Genomic DNA, 18,856 nt, shown 5'->3' on the forward strand with positions numbered 1-18,856 from the left:
ATATGCATAAATTCATTATAAAAAACAACAGTAGCCATTACTATATATGTACGCACGCAGTTCAAATTTTTCGGGGAGAATTCAAAATAGTTTAAGACCACACCTTGCTTAACATCTGATTCCAAGCCGAGCCAAGCCAAGCTGAGCCAATATGCATAGATTTATAAGCGCTTTTATATTAAAATTTTGCTCGCTTTTTAAACGAATATCCCAATATAACAAATTCTCCATCCTATTTTAACTTTCTTTGATGCTTTTTAATCAGTCAGGTCACAAAAATCATTAGTGATATCGCAATGAAATCAATTTGAAATTTTTTTTTAATTATTGATAAAATTTTTAAATTGTTGATAAAAATAACTAGTATATATAGTGTAGTAAAACGTTTAAAATTTTCTGAGAGAATTTAAAATAATTTGAGACTACACCATAACACAATTGTACAATTTGAATGTGTAAATACAACATTATAAATGTATTATAACTACATGTCTATTTCTTTATTTAGTTCTGCCTGTGTATATTTTGTCAAATTTATTTGATAGGAATTGAATATAACCTTTATACCGGCTGATTAACTACCATGCAGTAAAATAACTACTGTTGACACCATTTCCTCCAACGATTTCGCAACGAATTGCCCATACCATATAATTAGAATAAACTCTTTCAATCAATGTTTAAATTTTTATATTGTCATTTATTCTTTCGTTTTTGTTTCTGTACTAATTTTCATGTCAGATACAATAATTTAGTTTTTAAGTAAATTTTCAATTTCGTAGCTATACACAAACATGCCTACCTGTTGCATTATAAATTGCATTAATAATAAATAGAAATGAGAAAATTTCTGATGCATCTTTTCACAGGTTTATTTTCAAATTAACTTCACACTAAAATAAATGTAACAATATCCTTATACTCGCTGAATAGAACTATTTTGTTTTACAATTTCATATATTTTATTTTATAGACTATTATAATTTATAATATAATGCTATCATGGATTACCATTTTATTATTAAAAGCAATACTTAAGAAATGCACAAGTTTCTGTAACAGTTTATAAAATTTCAGATTTCCTCAAAATGTAAAAATGCAAAACGATTGGATTAAGTGCATCAGACAGGAAATAAATGATTTCAAATGGCTTCCATCAAAAAATGCAAGAATATGCAGTGACCATTTCTGTAATAAAAATTATAAGGGTTATGATGGAGAAAGGAACGTAATGCTGAAGAAAGCATTCCCATGTTTTCAAGTTAGTTATATTTATATGTCATCAGTTACACAAGGAAGCAATTCACATCATCATTGTACATTGCAACATTATCTATACAAAAAATATAAAATGCATTCACCAATATTTCATGTATTTTATTAAAACTTAGAAAGGGCTTAATGACATTGAGAATAATAAACCCTGTTTAGGACTGGGATCATCATCATCATACCAATCACCATTACAAGTAGAGTCAATTTTATATTAATGCTTAACAAGTTAACTAAATTGGCATAATCAAGTTTTTATATGAAATACACATCAAGTATTTAATGTAACAAATAAATTAACAGAAAAATTTCTGGAAAAGTTTAAAAAAATTAGAACATATGACTCTGATCAAAAATCATTCGCGTTGACACTGCATTTCTATGGGCATAAGGCATATGATTATCTTTGGACAAATGGCTTACATCTTCCTCACACTAGGACATTAAGAAAGTAATCTTGTCATACCTGTTCAATAATTTTAATAAGATTGTTTTAAATAACTATTCTCAATGTCATTTTATTAACACTACATTAAAAGGTGGCTACAAAACATTGATGGTATGCCTGGGATGATTTCTACAAACCTTATTGACTAATGGTGATGGGGATCCTCTGGAACTGTAGGGTCATGACATTCAATCTAGTCATGGATTGAGAAATCAATCCTTGATATATTTGATAACAAACATTTATTATAATATAAGAATGAAAAAAAGATGTAGGTGTAAGGCAAAATCTTACTGGAACTATTATTTTTAGCAATTTATGATTTATTTTTTTATTTATGACTTTATCCATTTTCAATGATACCGATATTTTTAATTATTATTATCCAAATTATACTCATGCCTATATAAATTAATTTGATTGTGGCTATTTCTATGCTTAATTATTTTATTTACTTGCCATAGGTATGCAAAGCATTTAATAAATTAATGATAATAATTAATAACACAACATTCTAAGTGCATAAAATATAATAAATTAAAAGTACAATTTTTACAAATCTCATTGGTTATGGTGATGGGGATTCTTTAAAACTGAATGATCATGATCTAACAAGTCATGGATTGATGAATCACTGGAATCACACATTATCTTTAATAAATTTAATAACAACATGTACTACAATTTAAGAATGAGGAATATTTTGTAAAACATTAAATAAAAAAAAATTTAGTTTGAATCACTCATAATTAATAAATTTTAATTAAATTGCAAGTTAGCTTGAGGAGTTTGAAGGTTGAATTGAACAAATTACAAAATTGTTTATTTTATAAAATTGATTGGTAAGTTGTTTAATATATTTATTTAATTTAGTATATTTTTTATTCCTAGACCTAAGCATTGTAAATAAAAATTTTAAAACCAATCAAGCAATAGAATTTAGGATCTTAGGAACAAGTGCTGTTAGTCATTAGTGTATGTAGTAGTAGTATGTATTAGTGTAGACTGTAGTGGTTGGTAGTTTCTAGTAGTCTAATCTGTTAATGTTCGTTAGTGTTATCTGTTATTTATTTCAATTAGTAATTAGAATCAGTAGAGATTAGTTTTAGTTTAATTATTAGAGTTTAGTAATTTAATTAATTTAGTCGTCGTTTAGTGTTGTTGTGTTGTTGGTGGTTCACAAAAAATTTTTTTTATTTAAAATGCCAAAAGATACTTAACCGTCATACAGCAATATCTATCCCAAAACAGCATCTAGTATCACCTTTTAAAACATTTTGAAAGTTTAAATAAAAGCAATATTCCGAAATTAGTAAATATACGATCGTAACTTTTGACTTGGGCGATAAAAAATCACCCTCCAATTTTCCTCCGGAAGTAAGCTCCTTGTTCGACCGTCAAAAATGAGCGAAGGCCGTTATATTTATTCTAATTACATGGTACAAAGCATAAAATTCAGGTTATATTTTGATTCAAAATCGTTTAAGGGTAGATTGCATTGTCAAGCGTTTTACATTTTATTTATTTTTTTTAAATTCAATAACATTTTAAAAATAATTACTCAAAAAACAGTTTTCCTTTTTTTAGTATTTCGACTGTTTACATTATACTGTCGCTAACCAACGAACATGCAGGCTGTATTTAGTTTATTAGTTGCACCGTGGGTGGAGCTTATGAGTCTCTTTAAGCTGTTGACTATAAATAAATATTTTTGGAAAAACCACTTTGCCGTCTCCGAGATTACCCAATTTTTTTACAAAATGAATGTATAGTAGTTAGTAACTCCAGCCTCAACATCTAAATTGAAACTTCCGGATTCGCCAATTCTGCAATCAGGCCAATCTCATCCTGTCAAGTCAACTTTCTACTATCTAAAATCTAATCTTAAAAATCTAAATAAATTTAATTTTGAAGGTTTGTAATTTTAAATTGTTCATAATTATATATTTTTAATACTATTTATATATATAATACATATGTGATTATTTAATTATTATATAAAAAAATATATGTATTTATTTTTTTATAATATATATATAATATATTTATTTATAATTATATATAAAATTTATATATATTTTTAAAATTGATTGCTTGATTGATAGGAAAAAGCAAACAGATTTAGCCTGAAAGTGTTTAATAACAAGAGTTAAGAAGAAGTGAGAACAAGAAGACGATTGTAAACCGAGTGTTTAGGTTTAATTATTATTTAGTACTTATGAAATAATTTAGATTGAGACTTGTTCATTAATGAGCAAATTTTTAAAATTATTCTATATTTCATAGGTAGCCAGTGCATTAGAATAAGATATAGAGATATATGAGAAAAAATAGGGGCAAAAGTAACAAGATGAGCAGCAGATTTAAAAGCTTTATTTAAAAGATTGAATCAGGAAGACGATAGTAGAGCAAGCAATAATAATCAATCCTAGATAAAACTAAAGAAGCAACAGGTAGATGAAAAGATCATCAAGAAATGGCAAAAGTTGTTTATTCTATGTAGAGTAGACATGCCAGAATTAAAGATAAAGCCTATGCCTTTGAAACTTATAAGAAACATCAAGAGTTTTAGAATCAGGTAAGATGTTAGAAGAAATTGTTAATAGAGTGTTTAGATATATTAAAACGTATTAATTCAAACATATATATATATATATATATATATATATATATATATATATATATACATATATTTATATTATGTGTAATATTAATATAAAATACAAATGTTTTGTGAAAGCAAGTAATAGTTATTGACTTATTGTATTGAAGTAAATTGACCAATCTCTTGTACTGTTTAGTTAACATTTTCAGATTTTTTTGTATCAAATTTTTGGTGTAGCAAATGCTTGGAAATGTGGAAAAGTGAAGAAATTGCAAGCACAACAGTCAAGCTCTCTGTAAAACTTCTGTCCTTATTAAAAAACTCCTCAAAACTTCAAGAAATGTTAGATCAGTATTTCCTACATTCACTGATATCTGATGATGATCAGCTGATAGTCTCTGGTAGTGATGCTTCTATTTTAAGTTTTCAAACTCAAATAGAAGGATTTGAAAAAAGTATTAAAGACGTGGTGTTGTCTTCATTTATTTTAACTGAATCGGAAACCCGTAGATTTTTTCGTCATAAAAACATGCTTAAAGATTTGGAGAAAGTAGTTATGCAAGAAATCTATGAGTGTGCCCTTTTTACAATAAATGATGATGGAGAGCTATGTGCCTGTGTCTTGAATGCAGATGTGGTGGAGAAAGTTACTGGATTTTTAAACTCTTACATTACCAGAACTGAATTTGATTTGGATGAAGAGAAATTGAAACTTTTTACTGGTAATATTTGGTCATCATATTTTTGGACTTTGGAGCAAAATTTTGGAGATGCCATAACATGGTCTAGAACAGACACTAAATTAACTTTGATTGGATATTCAAAAGATGAGCATGACCTCAAGCAGTTGATGGGAAGGTTCTGGAATGGATTGTGGTCTAGAGCATTTTTCAAATACATTTCAGTGTCATCAGTGATAGCAGAAGTTCTTCAAAAATTTGCCAGTATAGAATTATTTAAAATTTACATTTCTGCTGCAAAAAGGTATTAATAAAAACCATTATGTGCATTGCATGATTAATTAGCTTTTATTCAAATTCAAAATAATGTTTTTGGATTTTAGTGAAATTGAGATCAAGCTAGTAACTAAAGTTGATGGCGAAAATTCGGACTTTGTACTAAGAGGAGATTTGGATTTCATGCCTCCTTACATCAAGGAATTGAGAGATTTGTGCAAGAAAGTGATCAAGAAAACTGTAGTGATAACTACCTTAGCTTACAAAGTTCTAAAGAATGAGTTGCTGTTGTTTGGAATTATGGGAAAAAATAAGGCTCGTATTAACGAAATTAAAATCTAAACAAAATAATTTTATTTGGCGTATAAATGCTTTTAGGTGATTATAAAAAATGTTGAAGAGATAGCAGCTTCTGTAAGCAGAAAGCAACGTATGTCATATTATTTTTTTTCTTACGTTTGATTATTTGGAGTTTTATTAACTATTTTAAGAATTTCATCTTAAAACTAATTATTATTTGATTAATGAATTTAAGATAACGTTGCATTGCCTTACCCAATATTGATGAAAGAGGCAGAAAGCAATAATAATCACATTCAAATGGACATCTACTCAACGAATGAGGACAACATCACAAACGCCTTAAAAGATGTATTTAAATCACTTGTTGAAATAAATCGTGTCAAAGTCTACAATTAACATCTCTTGAGGAAACATTTTTGCATATATTACAAATTTTATTAAATACTTTCTAAAACTTTGTTTTATTTATAGCTATACAATTGTTTTAATAGGGTATTGGGTATCATATTAAGATCTGTTTTTATAACTGTCCAGATTATGTTAAGATTGTTTACTTCAATGATTTATGATATATGCTTAGATATGATGTATAAAACAATGCTACGCATATTTTTGAATTTCTTAAACATTGTTTAAAATGTCAAGCAAACTTAGTACAACAACTAGATGACAAAATGTTTGAGAGATGTACTTTTCGGTGATCTGTCTTCTTTCTCGTGCTTTATCCTTGCGGGACATTGGCGACCATCAACCTCAATAAAACCCGATCTTTAAACTTTTTGTAGTAGTTGAAATGTGGTGACATTCAACAAGTGACACAAGGACTTCACGAAGGTAATTCGTTGTTGACCGCGACCTCTTCTCTCTGCAATCTTTCTAGTAGCTGCCCCTGTCGGATTATTTGTAGTAATTTCCTCTTTTCATAACCGGGTTGTTTTAATACATTCTCATTGGAGGTATGAGAGGTTCAACTAATTTTCATTATTCTTCTCAGAAACCACATCTCAGCTGCATTAATCCTTTTTTCCATTTCTTTAGAAATTGTCCAGCTAATGTTAGAAATCTGTCAGCTAATGTTTCGAAATTGAGAATCGTATTTATAGTACCTTTTGTGGTAATTTATGCGGCATTGCCCTATCATTTTCTTTTCAAAAAAACTTTTGTGGAAGCTATACTGATGCCGCGCCTATCATGAACAGGTGCAAGGAATCTCGATGGAAACGCATTTAGGTCAACGTCAAGTCAACTCAATTTTTAGAATACGGAGGACTTAAAAGGTAATTATATGTTTTCATTTCGCAAATCATCTTATAATTTCTTTTTGAAAATAATTAACTCGTTAGAAAAATTACATGGATTATAATCACAATCATTCAAAACACAAACATAGATATATATGTCATATATACTTTGTTAAGTTTTGATATAATTTTTAATTTAATGGCATTGTCAATTTGATGAAACCGTTGAACGTACAGTCTAAGTAATTGGTAACATTCTTCAATCATTTCAGATTTATATTCATATAAGTTTAAGTACTCTGTAACGTTTTTCAATATTTTCAAATTTATATTCGGCTGTAACTAATGGAAATTAATGTGTTCAATAAAATCCTTGAGTGTCAGGATAATCAGGCTCGTTATGAGTAGCTTCTTGTTGAATGGCCAGTTGTTCTGTTCCGATAGAATTTGCTTCACATACAGCTTTCCGGTTTTGGACAGTGTCTGGCAAATCTCCTTGGTTGTTGTCAAACGATTGTGGATCATCGCTGAAACGACCGTTGTGAGCTACTGTTTTATCGGGTTTTTGATTTATGAGATCTGGTATGTCAGTTTCACTGGCCGTAGTAAACATTGGCTGCTCATATTCGTTGGGACTAGCGTTTAGAATGTTTTGTTTCAAATCATCAAGCGGAAAAGATATATCAGCTTTTTTGTCCGGTGTTTTTCTTTTAGAAATTTCATCGGTTTCGGTTTGATTTTCTTTTTCGAATATATCTTCTTGGTCAGGCTCTGCTTCACAAGGTGTATCATTATTTTCTTCGAAATTTGGAGAAAGATCACTGGGAATGCTTGATTTTCGATCAGGTGTTTGAGTTAGATATGGACAATCAGTCATTGATAAACATTTTTTAACAATAGCGTTTTTTTCAAAAGGTGTACTTGCTTTACTTATTGGTGATTGTCTGAAATCAGTCATTTCATTCATGGTTTTATCTGAAGGCAAGTTTGCACTGTTATCTGGACTGATTCTCGTCAGAGCGTAATCGTTAATAGAAGGTGTATTAGCTTCTTGATTTAGATTTTGACCCCTATTTGAAACAGCCCCATCATCACATTTGCCATCAATTTTGTTGCTTCTCTTCTTTGGTGTTTTATCTTCTTGATCAGGAGTCATTTCAAGATAAGAAACATCTTTATTGTCCCATTCAGCATCCGTTTTGTTACACTTTTCTTTTAGCGATGCCGGTGTTTTGGCCTCTTGATCAGGTGTTAATCTAATATATGAATCATCCCTATCGTCACATTCGGCCTCTATTTTTTTACTTCTATCTGATGGTGACGATTTTTTATACTTCACCGTTGAAATATTTAATTCATTTTCTGATAGTTTAATTTTGCTAAGAATTGAAGCTGGTGTTTTAATTACATCGGTTACTGAAGCATCTTTACTATAGTATAACGGTACAATTGATGTTTTTATTTCTCCTAAAGAGATTTGTTTGCTCTGTGCCGGGATGTCTGATTTTTTACTAAGAATCAACGACAATTTCGCCGATCCATACTTGGATAATAATATTTGTCTTTCTTCTTTCAAACTAAGAGCATCAATAATTTCAAAATTTGTCTCCACAAATGTATTTTCACTTTCTTTTTGCTCTTTAGGCATTTCAGCATATTCGTCTTCACCGTCAACCATTTTATCTAATTTTTGGTCATCAAACTTTTTATAAATTATGTCATTATCTATGTTTTCACTTGTTTTGTAATCTTCTTGAATGATTTCTTCAAAATCACTTCTTTTATTTATCTGATTGTCATCTGTTTTTTCTTTATTTACTATTGTTGAACTAAGTTTCGGTTTCTTAACAACTGGTGTACGGGAATCTTTCGACGTTTGACTGGTTTGAGAATGACGAATCAAATCAGATGGATGAGAATCTTTATCTTTTTGGCTGGTTTGAGAATTGCGTCCTAGGTCTGATGTGCGAGAGTCCTCAACTTTTTGTCTGGTTTGAGAGAGACGACTGTCCTGTTTTGTTTGAACATTCAAAAGTGCATCCACTGATTGTTTTTTTTCATCAGTTAAATGTTTGCCTTCGTCGATAACAATATCACTTTTTTTAGACACATTTCTTTTATTTTCTATTTGTGAAATATTGGCTGACGATTTCTTTCTTAAAGCGCTTTTGGAAATAGCCGAAGTTAAAGAACTTGCGATATCATCTGGTGTTATTTTATTCATAACTAATTCATTTTCTGTCAAAGTACTTGGGTCTTTCAGAGGTGATTTATTATCTTCGCCTTCATAATCGTAATCGCTTTCGCATCTGACGTTATCTTCCGTAGTTTCGTTGGCGTTTGCCGCTTGAGATTTTTTAGAAGCTTCGCTCATTAAATTCTCAATAACTTTTGAAATGAATCTTTTAGCGGCCTTGAAAATATGTTTCGAAATTTCTTCATCAGAGTTAGGAGTTTCTTTTGTACATCTTATTTTTTTGACAGTGTCTTTCACTAGATAATCCATGCATTTCTTGTTCATGAGATCACTGCTGTATTTGTCGATAAGGTTTTCAACGTTTTTGCAAAGGATTGATTTCTTGGCATGACTTGAATCTTTGTTTAAGACTGAGCACATTATCAAAATATCGTCCATTTCAATGGCGGCACAATTTAACGAATCCTAAAATTTAAAATTTGTCAAGTATAAACAAGTTTAATATTTTTATTTATCAAATTACTTTGATGGTTGATAAAGCAGTGCGAATCAGGCTGGTGATGAGGCACAATATTAATTCATCTTTTTTTGCTTGGAATGTGTTGTATTCTTCAAAAGCTGTGACAATTTCTCGCGCTTCACAGATTACTTTGTTACCATCGAGCAACTGACACGACAGTTCTTGGATGTCTTGTGCGCTAGTTGCTTCGGCAATTGCTGCAAAAAAGCGATGATCTAATATGACTTCTGGAGATTTGTTGTTCTTTTCCGACAACATGCCTTCGCATTTCAATTTTGTTGAGATACGAAGTAACTGTTCACGAATAAACCTGAGAAATTTTGGATTTAATAACATATATGAAAAATTTTGATACAAAAACAAATATTTGATGAATTTTTTAACCTGCCAGTCATTGTCTGACTGTTACTTTTCATCAGAGGGGCTCCTTCCCAGGTGACAATTTTTTCATTGCTCTTCAGACCCCTCTTTTGTCGTTCATCGAAATTATCTTGGTTGAATTGACGGGTTTTTGTTACAGTAATAAGTAATTCCAAATTATTTTTAACTAGATCGTACAGCTCGTCTTTAATTTCATTCGCTATCTCTTGGATAAAATATTGATTTCGAATTGTTTTGAAATGTGAATGTTTACTAGGCTGGCAAATATACGGCAATTTCAAATGTTTCACTACTAAGGCTAACGCATTCCTGATTATTGTAAGAACCAGCGAATCAGAAATGGTTGGCACATTATCATCATACTGTTTAACGCTGGAGGGCTGTTCTTTCTCTTGAATCTTCTTCTTGAAATTCGACTTCTGAGAACCTGGTTGTATTTATACGTGCCGTGAAATATTTTTTTGGTTACAATATATAGATGATCATGATTAAGACTGAATGCATCTAAACATATAATTCGTCGTTTTAGATTATTTATGATCGGTTATAAATAGGTAATCATGTTTGTAATATGACAGAAAAAGATTTTTTCATTGTACCTACTTAAAAAGTATCTTAATTAAATATTCAAATTTTTGGGAATTGTAGATAGTGGTTTTTATCAAACCCTTGTTTTCTTTTGTTTCAAGTTTTTTTTGTTATAACAATTTTTAAAATCTTTACGTAAAAATTTCACCATTTTAAACCAATAACCGGTCATAAGTTTTTATTATAAACAACATTTCTAAGAGTTGTAAGTTGTAAATTAATTGTAGCGCTTGCATATGGTTTGAAGTTAGATTAGATTAAACAAAAAATGTTGAGTCATTTAGAAAAAATGTGCAAACATTGAAACACTTGCTAACCGTTAATCGCTTTTTGATTTTGGCTTTCAGTGACAATCTGCAAACTCTGCAAATTAATTTTCAAAAAATTTTCTTTGTTGATAACACAGAAGAAAAAATCGTTGAAATAATTTTGTAACATTTTGAAAAATATAAATATATTTTTTAAATTTATAGTTTTTTCCATATATGTCAAATAATTGTAATTAGTATGTTAATAAAAATAAAATAATACTTGAAAGCGATTTTTATCTTTTTGATTGCTCTTTATATCTTCACAGAATAATTGTTCTTTTAGATTTGCAACGATCTGATGTGAAATTGGTTAATTAAACAAAAAAGCATTCGTTTTAATGTCTGCATGACAGGTTTAAACAAGCTGTTAAAACAGGAGTTCATCGACCAAATTCTATTTTCATTTGAAACAATGGATAAAATGGACGTTTGGAAGAATTGAGAGGCTAAAACGTAAATTAAGCGATTCTGAAAGTGATGTGATTTCCATAAATAATTGCATGTTCGGAAATTATTATGTAGGATGTATTTATTTCGGAAAATCTACTCTAAAAAAATCTATTTCTGCTAGCTGTGTAAGTTGAAATTAAAAAAAACTTGTCGAAGAAATTTTTATTACGTTTCTTTATACACTGCCTGGTTGTACAGGTTTCAATAATGTTTGCTTTTATGTGCTGGCGACGATAGAAATATAAAACTATGGAAATGTTTGTGTAAAATGAAATTGAACCGACATTGCTGTGCGGACAAGAATCGTCGTACGTTCCCCCTTCGAAGAAATCTGTCGCAATTGTTTTATCAATTACTTCTTTCATTATTTAGCTGTAGGTACTTAAAAATTAATGTTTTATAATAATTATAATAATAATAATAATAATAATTTTTTATGATTAACAATTGTGAAAGACTTTCGTATAAGGAAAGATTGATAATATGTGGATTGAAGACTTTGGATAGACATAGGGCTAGAGGAGTACAAAATCATAAGTTAGATGAGATAGATTCATCCCTATTCTTCCAATTTACAGAAAGTAGTAACACAGGAGGGCACCAGTACGAGCTTTTCAAAGAAAGGGTAGGAACAATAAAAGGAAGATTTTTCAGTTCGAGAGTTATTGAACATTGAAATAAACTGGACGGACAAACTGTAACAGTTTCTACAACGCAGGAGTTCAAAGTCAGACAGACTTGGAAGGTTAGGATTTGAGTTCCATATTATTAGTCAAAAATTTTTCAGTGTTTTTTACACAGATATATATAGTGAACCACTATAATCCTTATTATGTTATGTTAATCAGTTTTTATTTTAGAAAACAAGAACAAATGAGGCAATATTAACTGTATGGACAAGTGGCTGACAGGGGGTACTGGCGCTGAGACTTTAGGCAAACTCTCTGCCCCACCTTTCTCATCGATTTCTTCAGTTTGTTCTCGTGCTGCTCTTTGCCTTTCTGTACAACATCTACTCAAAATTAAATATCGAATTGATTATAACACATTTTTCATTGTTTAATATATTAAAAACAACCACACAAACAAACCCACACACATACATGCCGACAGACAGACACAGACACACAAACTTATTTTCATTACAACCTCCCATTTTTCGTTGCCTATATAGAGAGAGATCCATATATTCTTTAATGTTCTTACACCTCTCATATTTCAATACATGCTCCCTAACCAATTCATCGGCTCTGTTCTGAACTTGGGAATTAGTGTGTTTCTGCCAGTGCTTCCAAAACTGAAGTATCCAAAATGTTCGTCATTACTATTTTTTTAAATTTTAATTGAATTTTTCCAACTTGACAAAAATGAACATAAGAGTGTGTTGTTAGTAGAGTTCCAACTTTCAAACTGAACCACCTTAGTTTGGTTATGTTCGTACTGTTGCAGCTTTTGCAGTCTTATGAGTGCCTTCTTTTTAATATCATTCAAGAGCATTTGTCGGAATTTCAGCAGAGATTGTCTCTCACCCTAATTACAAAATTTAAAAAAGTTTTTTTTTAAATTATATTTTTATAGTTCGTGATAGTTGGTTTTAATATTTGTATGTTTTTTAATACAATATTTATATTTTTATAGTTCGTGATAATTGTTTTTTAATATAATATTTGTATGTGAAAAAATGGTTTTTTTTTAATGACTTTCAGTTTCGTTAATTCTGCAATGTTGATTTATATCCAAGTTTTTTTTCTTCTGCTTTGAATTTCTGCATGTTTTTTTATTCATTCCATTGTGAAAATCTGGGGGTTCTTGCATTTGTTTGACATTTTTATCATTTTAGGTAGCAATACGTCTTCTGATATGATTAAAAATTAATTTAAATGTTTTCGTTTAGACTTAATTTCATATAATTATGTTCAAAACATCTTTTTGTGACGTAAATGTAAAAATTGGAATATGGACCTCAAATTTTTAAGACAAAATTTTTGACCAACAAGACGAAAATGATTTTGTTTTATGAGAAAAAATAACTGCAACTCATATCTGCAGGTCTGTTGGAGATTTCAACTTCCATTTAAGTGATAAGTTATGATAAGAAATGATAAGTGGAAGTTATCATCTGATAGCATAGAATCGATTAATTATGTCAGTATAAAAAAAGTCAAGATTTGAAAGTCACATTTGAAATTTGATAAAATGTTTGACGATAGTATTGTATTACATTTGAATACAACAAACAATATGACTAAATGAAAATATGTTTCTCACAACCGATTACAGCTGTATGTTTGGATTCTACTATACATAACCATATAAAAATGTATAGTTTCCGATAAGGATAGTACATCTCTGGCGCAGGTCTCGCTTTGACGTAATTTCATCGATTATGATTTTTTAATTTTACTTGTCAACGCAACACTAAACACCACTTTGAAAAAGTGGATTCGAGTCAACTGAATTATTTATTCTGAAATACATTGCCTTCAGTGCGTAAGTTATAAAAACTAACCTCGCAGTATTCCCTAAAGAATGGTGTTGTTTCAAATTCGTTCTCCGCTCGCTCGCAAATATCTTTTATTTCCATCCTCAGTGCATCTGAATACCTGTTAGTTATTAACTTAGTAAGTTAGTCAGTAGTGTCAACATTAAAATTTTATTTGAACATTTTTCAATGGTTAAATAATTTTAAAGGACGTTTTTGGACCAGTTAGACGATGTCGAGGAATCGAATCAGTTTGCTCAAATTTTACAACTGAAATATAAAACTGAGACGTGAATTAAGGCAAAACGTTGTATTTTAAAATCTTTTCAATAATTTGTAAATCATTTTAAATTTGACGTGAACGTGTGAATGCGTTAAACCTCCTATACAAAGTATTGTTGCCACATTGGTTTTCATAATCTTCCTTGGGGAGTGCTTTAGCCTTCATCAGGGTGGTCATCACCAACCTCTTCGTGTCTTCGCATTCATTTTGCACCTAAAACCAGGTTGGTTTGTGGCCGCCGTAAATAATGATTCAAAACTTGCATAACTGACACCAATTTATTCTAAATTTTGGTCAAAATTTGCTTATCAAATGCAAGTTGTTGATGTAAAAGTTCCTTGATAATAACGCAAAGTTGTCGATATTATGTTTTATATTTACATATTTATATATAATTGTATGCGTTTTAATTTGAAACAAGGCAAAATCACAAATTCAGTAAATTTTATTGAGGTTATTTAATTAAATGATGTATCTACATGCAAGGTCCTTATGATGTCAAGATTTGTAGCGTGGATGTAGGCTCGGTACATGTTGTACTCGCGAAGACACGATATTGTTTTGCCTTCCCTGGTTATTAATCCTTGTCTGTCATGTTAAAAAAAATGTTTTAAAACTTTAGGAAATTTGTTGAAATTGAGTCTTAGACAACTTTGCTGGCAAAATTAATTAATATTATAGAATTGTTTTTCAAAACTACCAAAAACTCTAACAGAAATATGTAAAATATAAACTTGTAAAGTTGTCTGAGATGCCGTGCGTTAGCGAAGTAACATTTGAGGTAAGGATCTCTTAGTGAGTCGTACTCTCTGTCACACGGTTGCTGCAGCATCAGCGGGTCCAGCAGGTTGAAATCGAGATGCTTGTTCTTGATCCATGGCTGTTCAAAGTGCAAAATATAGTTATTAAAACAAGTGCGATATATAGTTTTGTGTTTTTTTATTTAAAAAATCTTGAAATCTCAAACAAGAAAATCGTGAAAACAAAACCATCGAATTCACCAGTTGTTTGTTAGTTAATGCTATTTTATCTCGCGTTAAACTCAATACTCAATATTTATTGGATTGGTCATGTATGATTCGAGTTTACTTCAGAACATTTTGAGAGAGCAACTACTGTTGAATTAATATACAAACCAATTTAAAAAGCCTGGCGTGATTTTAAAACGTGCAACAGCAGAACGAACCGAAGTTCCGATGTTTCCATCTCCGAGATACAAATTAAGCACTCCGTCAAGAACGCTTTTCCGCACGGGCAGCTTGTTGTCCAGTGACAGGTACCTCCACTTTGGAAGATAGTAAGGTGGCACGCCATCGAACTGACACATCTTCTTTGAATTGCCGGATGTCATCTTTTATCACTGCAGTTTTTTAATTCAAGCGATGAATGTTATTTATTGGAAAATTGAAGTCTTATGATGCAACTTAAATAAATCACATATTTTTTTCATTAATCTAAATTTAGATTTGTCTATAATTTTTGAAAGTTTCTGATAGAAAAAAAAATGACAAAAAAATGAACATTTATTAGTTAGCGATGGTTAAATTCAATAAGATTAAACTTGAAATTTTTAATGTTTAACTTGCCCGATCTTGTGAAAAACTTTCCAGTGATTCAAATTATTTGAAAATACTTTTGAAATATAGAATAACGAACTGCTCAAGTTTATGTAAATAAGTGACGCTACGATGATGTGTAAGTTTGAAGACAAGCAAACAATGAAGCACATGCTTGAATGAAATAAATGCAACATTAGTTTTAGTTTAATTTTAAAATAAAAAGTTTTTGTTGAGGGATTTGAAATTTGAGATGTGTGTAGACAACTTTTGAAACATTTTCAGAAAAAAACAACTGCTGATTAAACTGACAGGTGAGAAGAAAATATACAAACTATGTTTAGGTATCTCGTCTCGCAACAAACAGGCAGAGGAGAGATGGCTGTGTTGTGTCACATTTGTATGTTATTACAGAGGAGCACAGTGATACAAGGTTGTTTGGTTATATATTTGTTTACTTCTCCAGCCAGCACTCTATGACTTGCACAATATCGTCTGTACGTCACGTACATATACTGACGTCATTCAAAACTGTGTTACGTTGAATTCATCCAGAAGATGAAAAAGTGAATTTGTAAAAGTATGCTACAATTAAAGAATGCTCATCAATCTTGTGATTAGTTTCAGGTTTTTAGAATTGCTTTCAGATTGTCGAGTGATTTTTAAAAAAAGTCTTGTTGAATTATGTGCAAGAATTGAAGGACAAAAATTAAAACCTATCTTGCAATTGAAAAAAAATGTCAACGGACAATATAAAACAATTTTGACTTTAAAAACTTTTTTTCATTTTTATTCAGTTAATTTTAATTCGGAATCATTGAAATAAAGTTTCAGAAATTCAAACAAGAGAAATTAAATTTATTTTAAATTGATTTTTTTTTCTAATTTGGAGAAAATCATAAAATATAAAAATTTCAAAAAGTCTTTTATCTCAAAAATATAAATATTGAACAATTTAAAAATTACTTTACTCATTACATTTAGAAAGCAAAGAAGAAACACGGCAAATATTGATAGCATTTCAACAGCAAATTTCATCCATCGATCGAGTTTTGAAGCAGAATAATCACGGCATTGCCTCATCTTGCTATGTGCATTTGCATGTGCATGTGAATATCTACGTCATGCGGATGAATTCTGAAAATTACATCGTTACATCGGAATGAAATGTAATCATTAGAGATTATTTCAATAAACTGAAAACGTGCATGTTTTCCAAAGGATGGCGTTATGTTGGCGTTATCGAGAAACTCTCTGTATATGCCAAAATTAGTCGAATTCTTTCGGCTACCAATTTTCACAGTTAATTTTATTAAGTGAATGTTTCACAGATGGCTGCATTAAGCATAACTTCTGAGAGGTAGCAAAGCCATGAAACTTGAATATGTTTGTCATATGTATGTGGAATATATTTCCAACATGCAAGCAAATTGAAACTATGGTAAAATAAATTAACACACAAAGAACCAAGTCAAATCAAAACTGTTGAACACTTTCTCTACGTTTGACATGAAGATTGAGCTAGATTTTACGTTACCACTGTCAACATATGGCATTCGTCTATTTTATATTTATAAGATTTTTTTGCCGTTTAGAATAGAAAATAGTATAGTTTTTATTTTTATATAAAATATTGCATAGTACTTATTTAATATAATAAATAGTAATTAATTGTATTTATATAATATTTAAAATAATGAGAGATTATTAACCGTAAAAACCGGACGACATTTACCTCGCGCATCCCTGCTGGTTATCAAACTGATCGTGCTCTTTGTCGGTAGGCTGTTAGTGGTTAGTCAGTTGGATCAGTGGAATTAGTTATTTGTTTAAAGTTTTATTAGTTAGACGTGAAAATCAAAATGTGTCGATTGACTATTTTCATCTGCCTTCTCGCTTGTTACTTCTATCCCGTCATTTTAGAAGGTTGTTTTTAATTTTTGGCGTTTTTTATACCGCATGAACTTTGTGCTGGTGTAGGAAGGTGTTTTTTCTGTTGAGTTTTCATGTGACGATGATCGATTTTAATTAACAATTTGTAACTTATTTTTTTACGCTGAAAAATGTTTTTACTCTTACGGATTCACGGATTGTATTTTATTTATTATAAAAAAATTGCTATTAATAATTAAATAAAATAATAATAATTTATGTATTTTTATAAAATATAAATTTTATGTATGGTCTCTACTTGCCAGTCAGATTAATGATAAATTGGCTGACTTGCATGCTGAAGACAATGAAACACAATTTTTCTTAATTTAATAATTAAAATAAGTTGTTCTATGATATATTAATAACATGTTTTTCAGCCAAAATTGTAATAAATAGTGAATATTTATTTAAATAATAAGAATAATTTTACAATTGTATTATACAATTTGTTATGATTAAAACATTAAATTAAAAAAAATTGTATTTTTGTGAAAAATCAGTCAAACCAAGTAAGTTATAAAGTCAGCCACTAGATTTTTAGAGATTGTTGCTATGTGCTGCATTACTTTATAACAATTTTCCATCAAATACATATTATGAATAGGTAAAACGTGAGATCGGTACTCTTATGATATCGTCCATGTTTACAAACTATCGCAATGTACTTTTAATAAATTGACTCCGCCCATGTTGAATTGAAAATAATTTAATTAGGTAAGTTTTTTAGATCATTACTTGTCAAATAGTTGAAATAGTGAACATTAAATAACAAAAAGTTAAAATATGAGTAAATTTCGGTTTTGATAACAATCAATGGCTTATGGAGGCCCTAACCCTGTTAACCACTCCATAAGCCATTTATATTTGACAAGTAATGATCTAAATTATTATTATAGTAATGATCTAAATTATTTTCAATTTGATATAAATAAATAATCAAGCGCTAGACAATTCAACACGGGCGGAGTCAATTTATTAAAATTACATTGAGATAGTTTGTAAACATGGACATATTGTAACAATTTATTTATTACATTTAAATTTAAATAAATTGTGTTTTTGTGAAAAGTCAGTCAAATATCACGTACGTTAGTAAACATCTCAAGCTATAAGATTTTTGGAAATTGTCACAATGTGCCACATTATTTTAATACAATTTTTGTTTTAATACCTATTAAGAATATTTATTTAATTATGTTAATACAATTTGTTTTGATTAAATTTAAAAAATTGTTTTTTTATGAACAATCAGCCAAATGCTGTACGTTAATAAACATCTCTAGACAGCCACTATTTATTTTATGATATCATCTCAATGTACCACATTA

The 18,856-nt window shown here is 29.8% G+C and overlaps 3 protein-coding genes across 3 annotated transcripts; 1 reads left to right on the plus strand and 2 right to left on the minus strand.

Annotated features, from left to right (window-relative positions):
• Positions 1 to 4,575: 4,575 nt before the first annotated feature.
• HELRODRAFT_161430 (hypothetical protein) lies at positions 4,576 to 5,980 on the plus strand (the record flags this gene model as incomplete). The annotated part of the gene is made up of 4 exons (XM_009021349.1): positions 4,576 to 5,309; positions 5,389 to 5,548; positions 5,660 to 5,711; positions 5,817 to 5,980. The coding sequence occupies 4 exons, from the start codon at positions 4,576 to 4,578 to the stop codon at positions 5,978 to 5,980; spliced, it is 1,110 nt and encodes a 369-aa protein (XP_009019597.1).
• A 1,206-nt stretch (positions 5,981 to 7,186) lies between these two features.
• HELRODRAFT_161431 (hypothetical protein) lies at positions 7,187 to 10,949 on the minus strand (the record flags this gene model as incomplete). The annotated part of the gene is made up of 4 exons (XM_009021350.1): positions 7,187 to 9,487; positions 9,546 to 9,852; positions 9,927 to 10,350; positions 10,829 to 10,949. 4 exons carry the CDS (start codon positions 10,947 to 10,949, stop codon positions 7,187 to 7,189), a joined length of 3,153 nt encoding a protein of 1,050 aa, XP_009019598.1.
• Positions 10,950 to 12,156: 1,207 nt separating this feature from the next.
• HELRODRAFT_161432 (hypothetical protein) lies at positions 12,157 to 15,388 on the minus strand (the record flags this gene model as incomplete). The annotated part of the gene is made up of 8 exons (XM_009021351.1): positions 12,157 to 12,284; positions 12,422 to 12,569; positions 12,692 to 12,802; positions 13,782 to 13,875; positions 14,135 to 14,250; positions 14,517 to 14,625; positions 14,772 to 14,917; positions 15,224 to 15,388. The coding sequence occupies 8 exons, from the start codon at positions 15,386 to 15,388 to the stop codon at positions 12,157 to 12,159; spliced, it is 1,017 nt and encodes a 338-aa protein (XP_009019599.1).
• Between the last annotated feature and the right edge of the window lie 3,468 nt (positions 15,389 to 18,856).

Source organism: Helobdella robusta (genome assembly GCF_000326865.2).
Source record: "Helobdella robusta unplaced genomic scaffold HELROscaffold_3, whole genome shotgun sequence".
NCBI classification, from domain to species: domain Eukaryota; kingdom Metazoa; phylum Annelida; class Clitellata; order Rhynchobdellida; family Glossiphoniidae; genus Helobdella; species Helobdella robusta.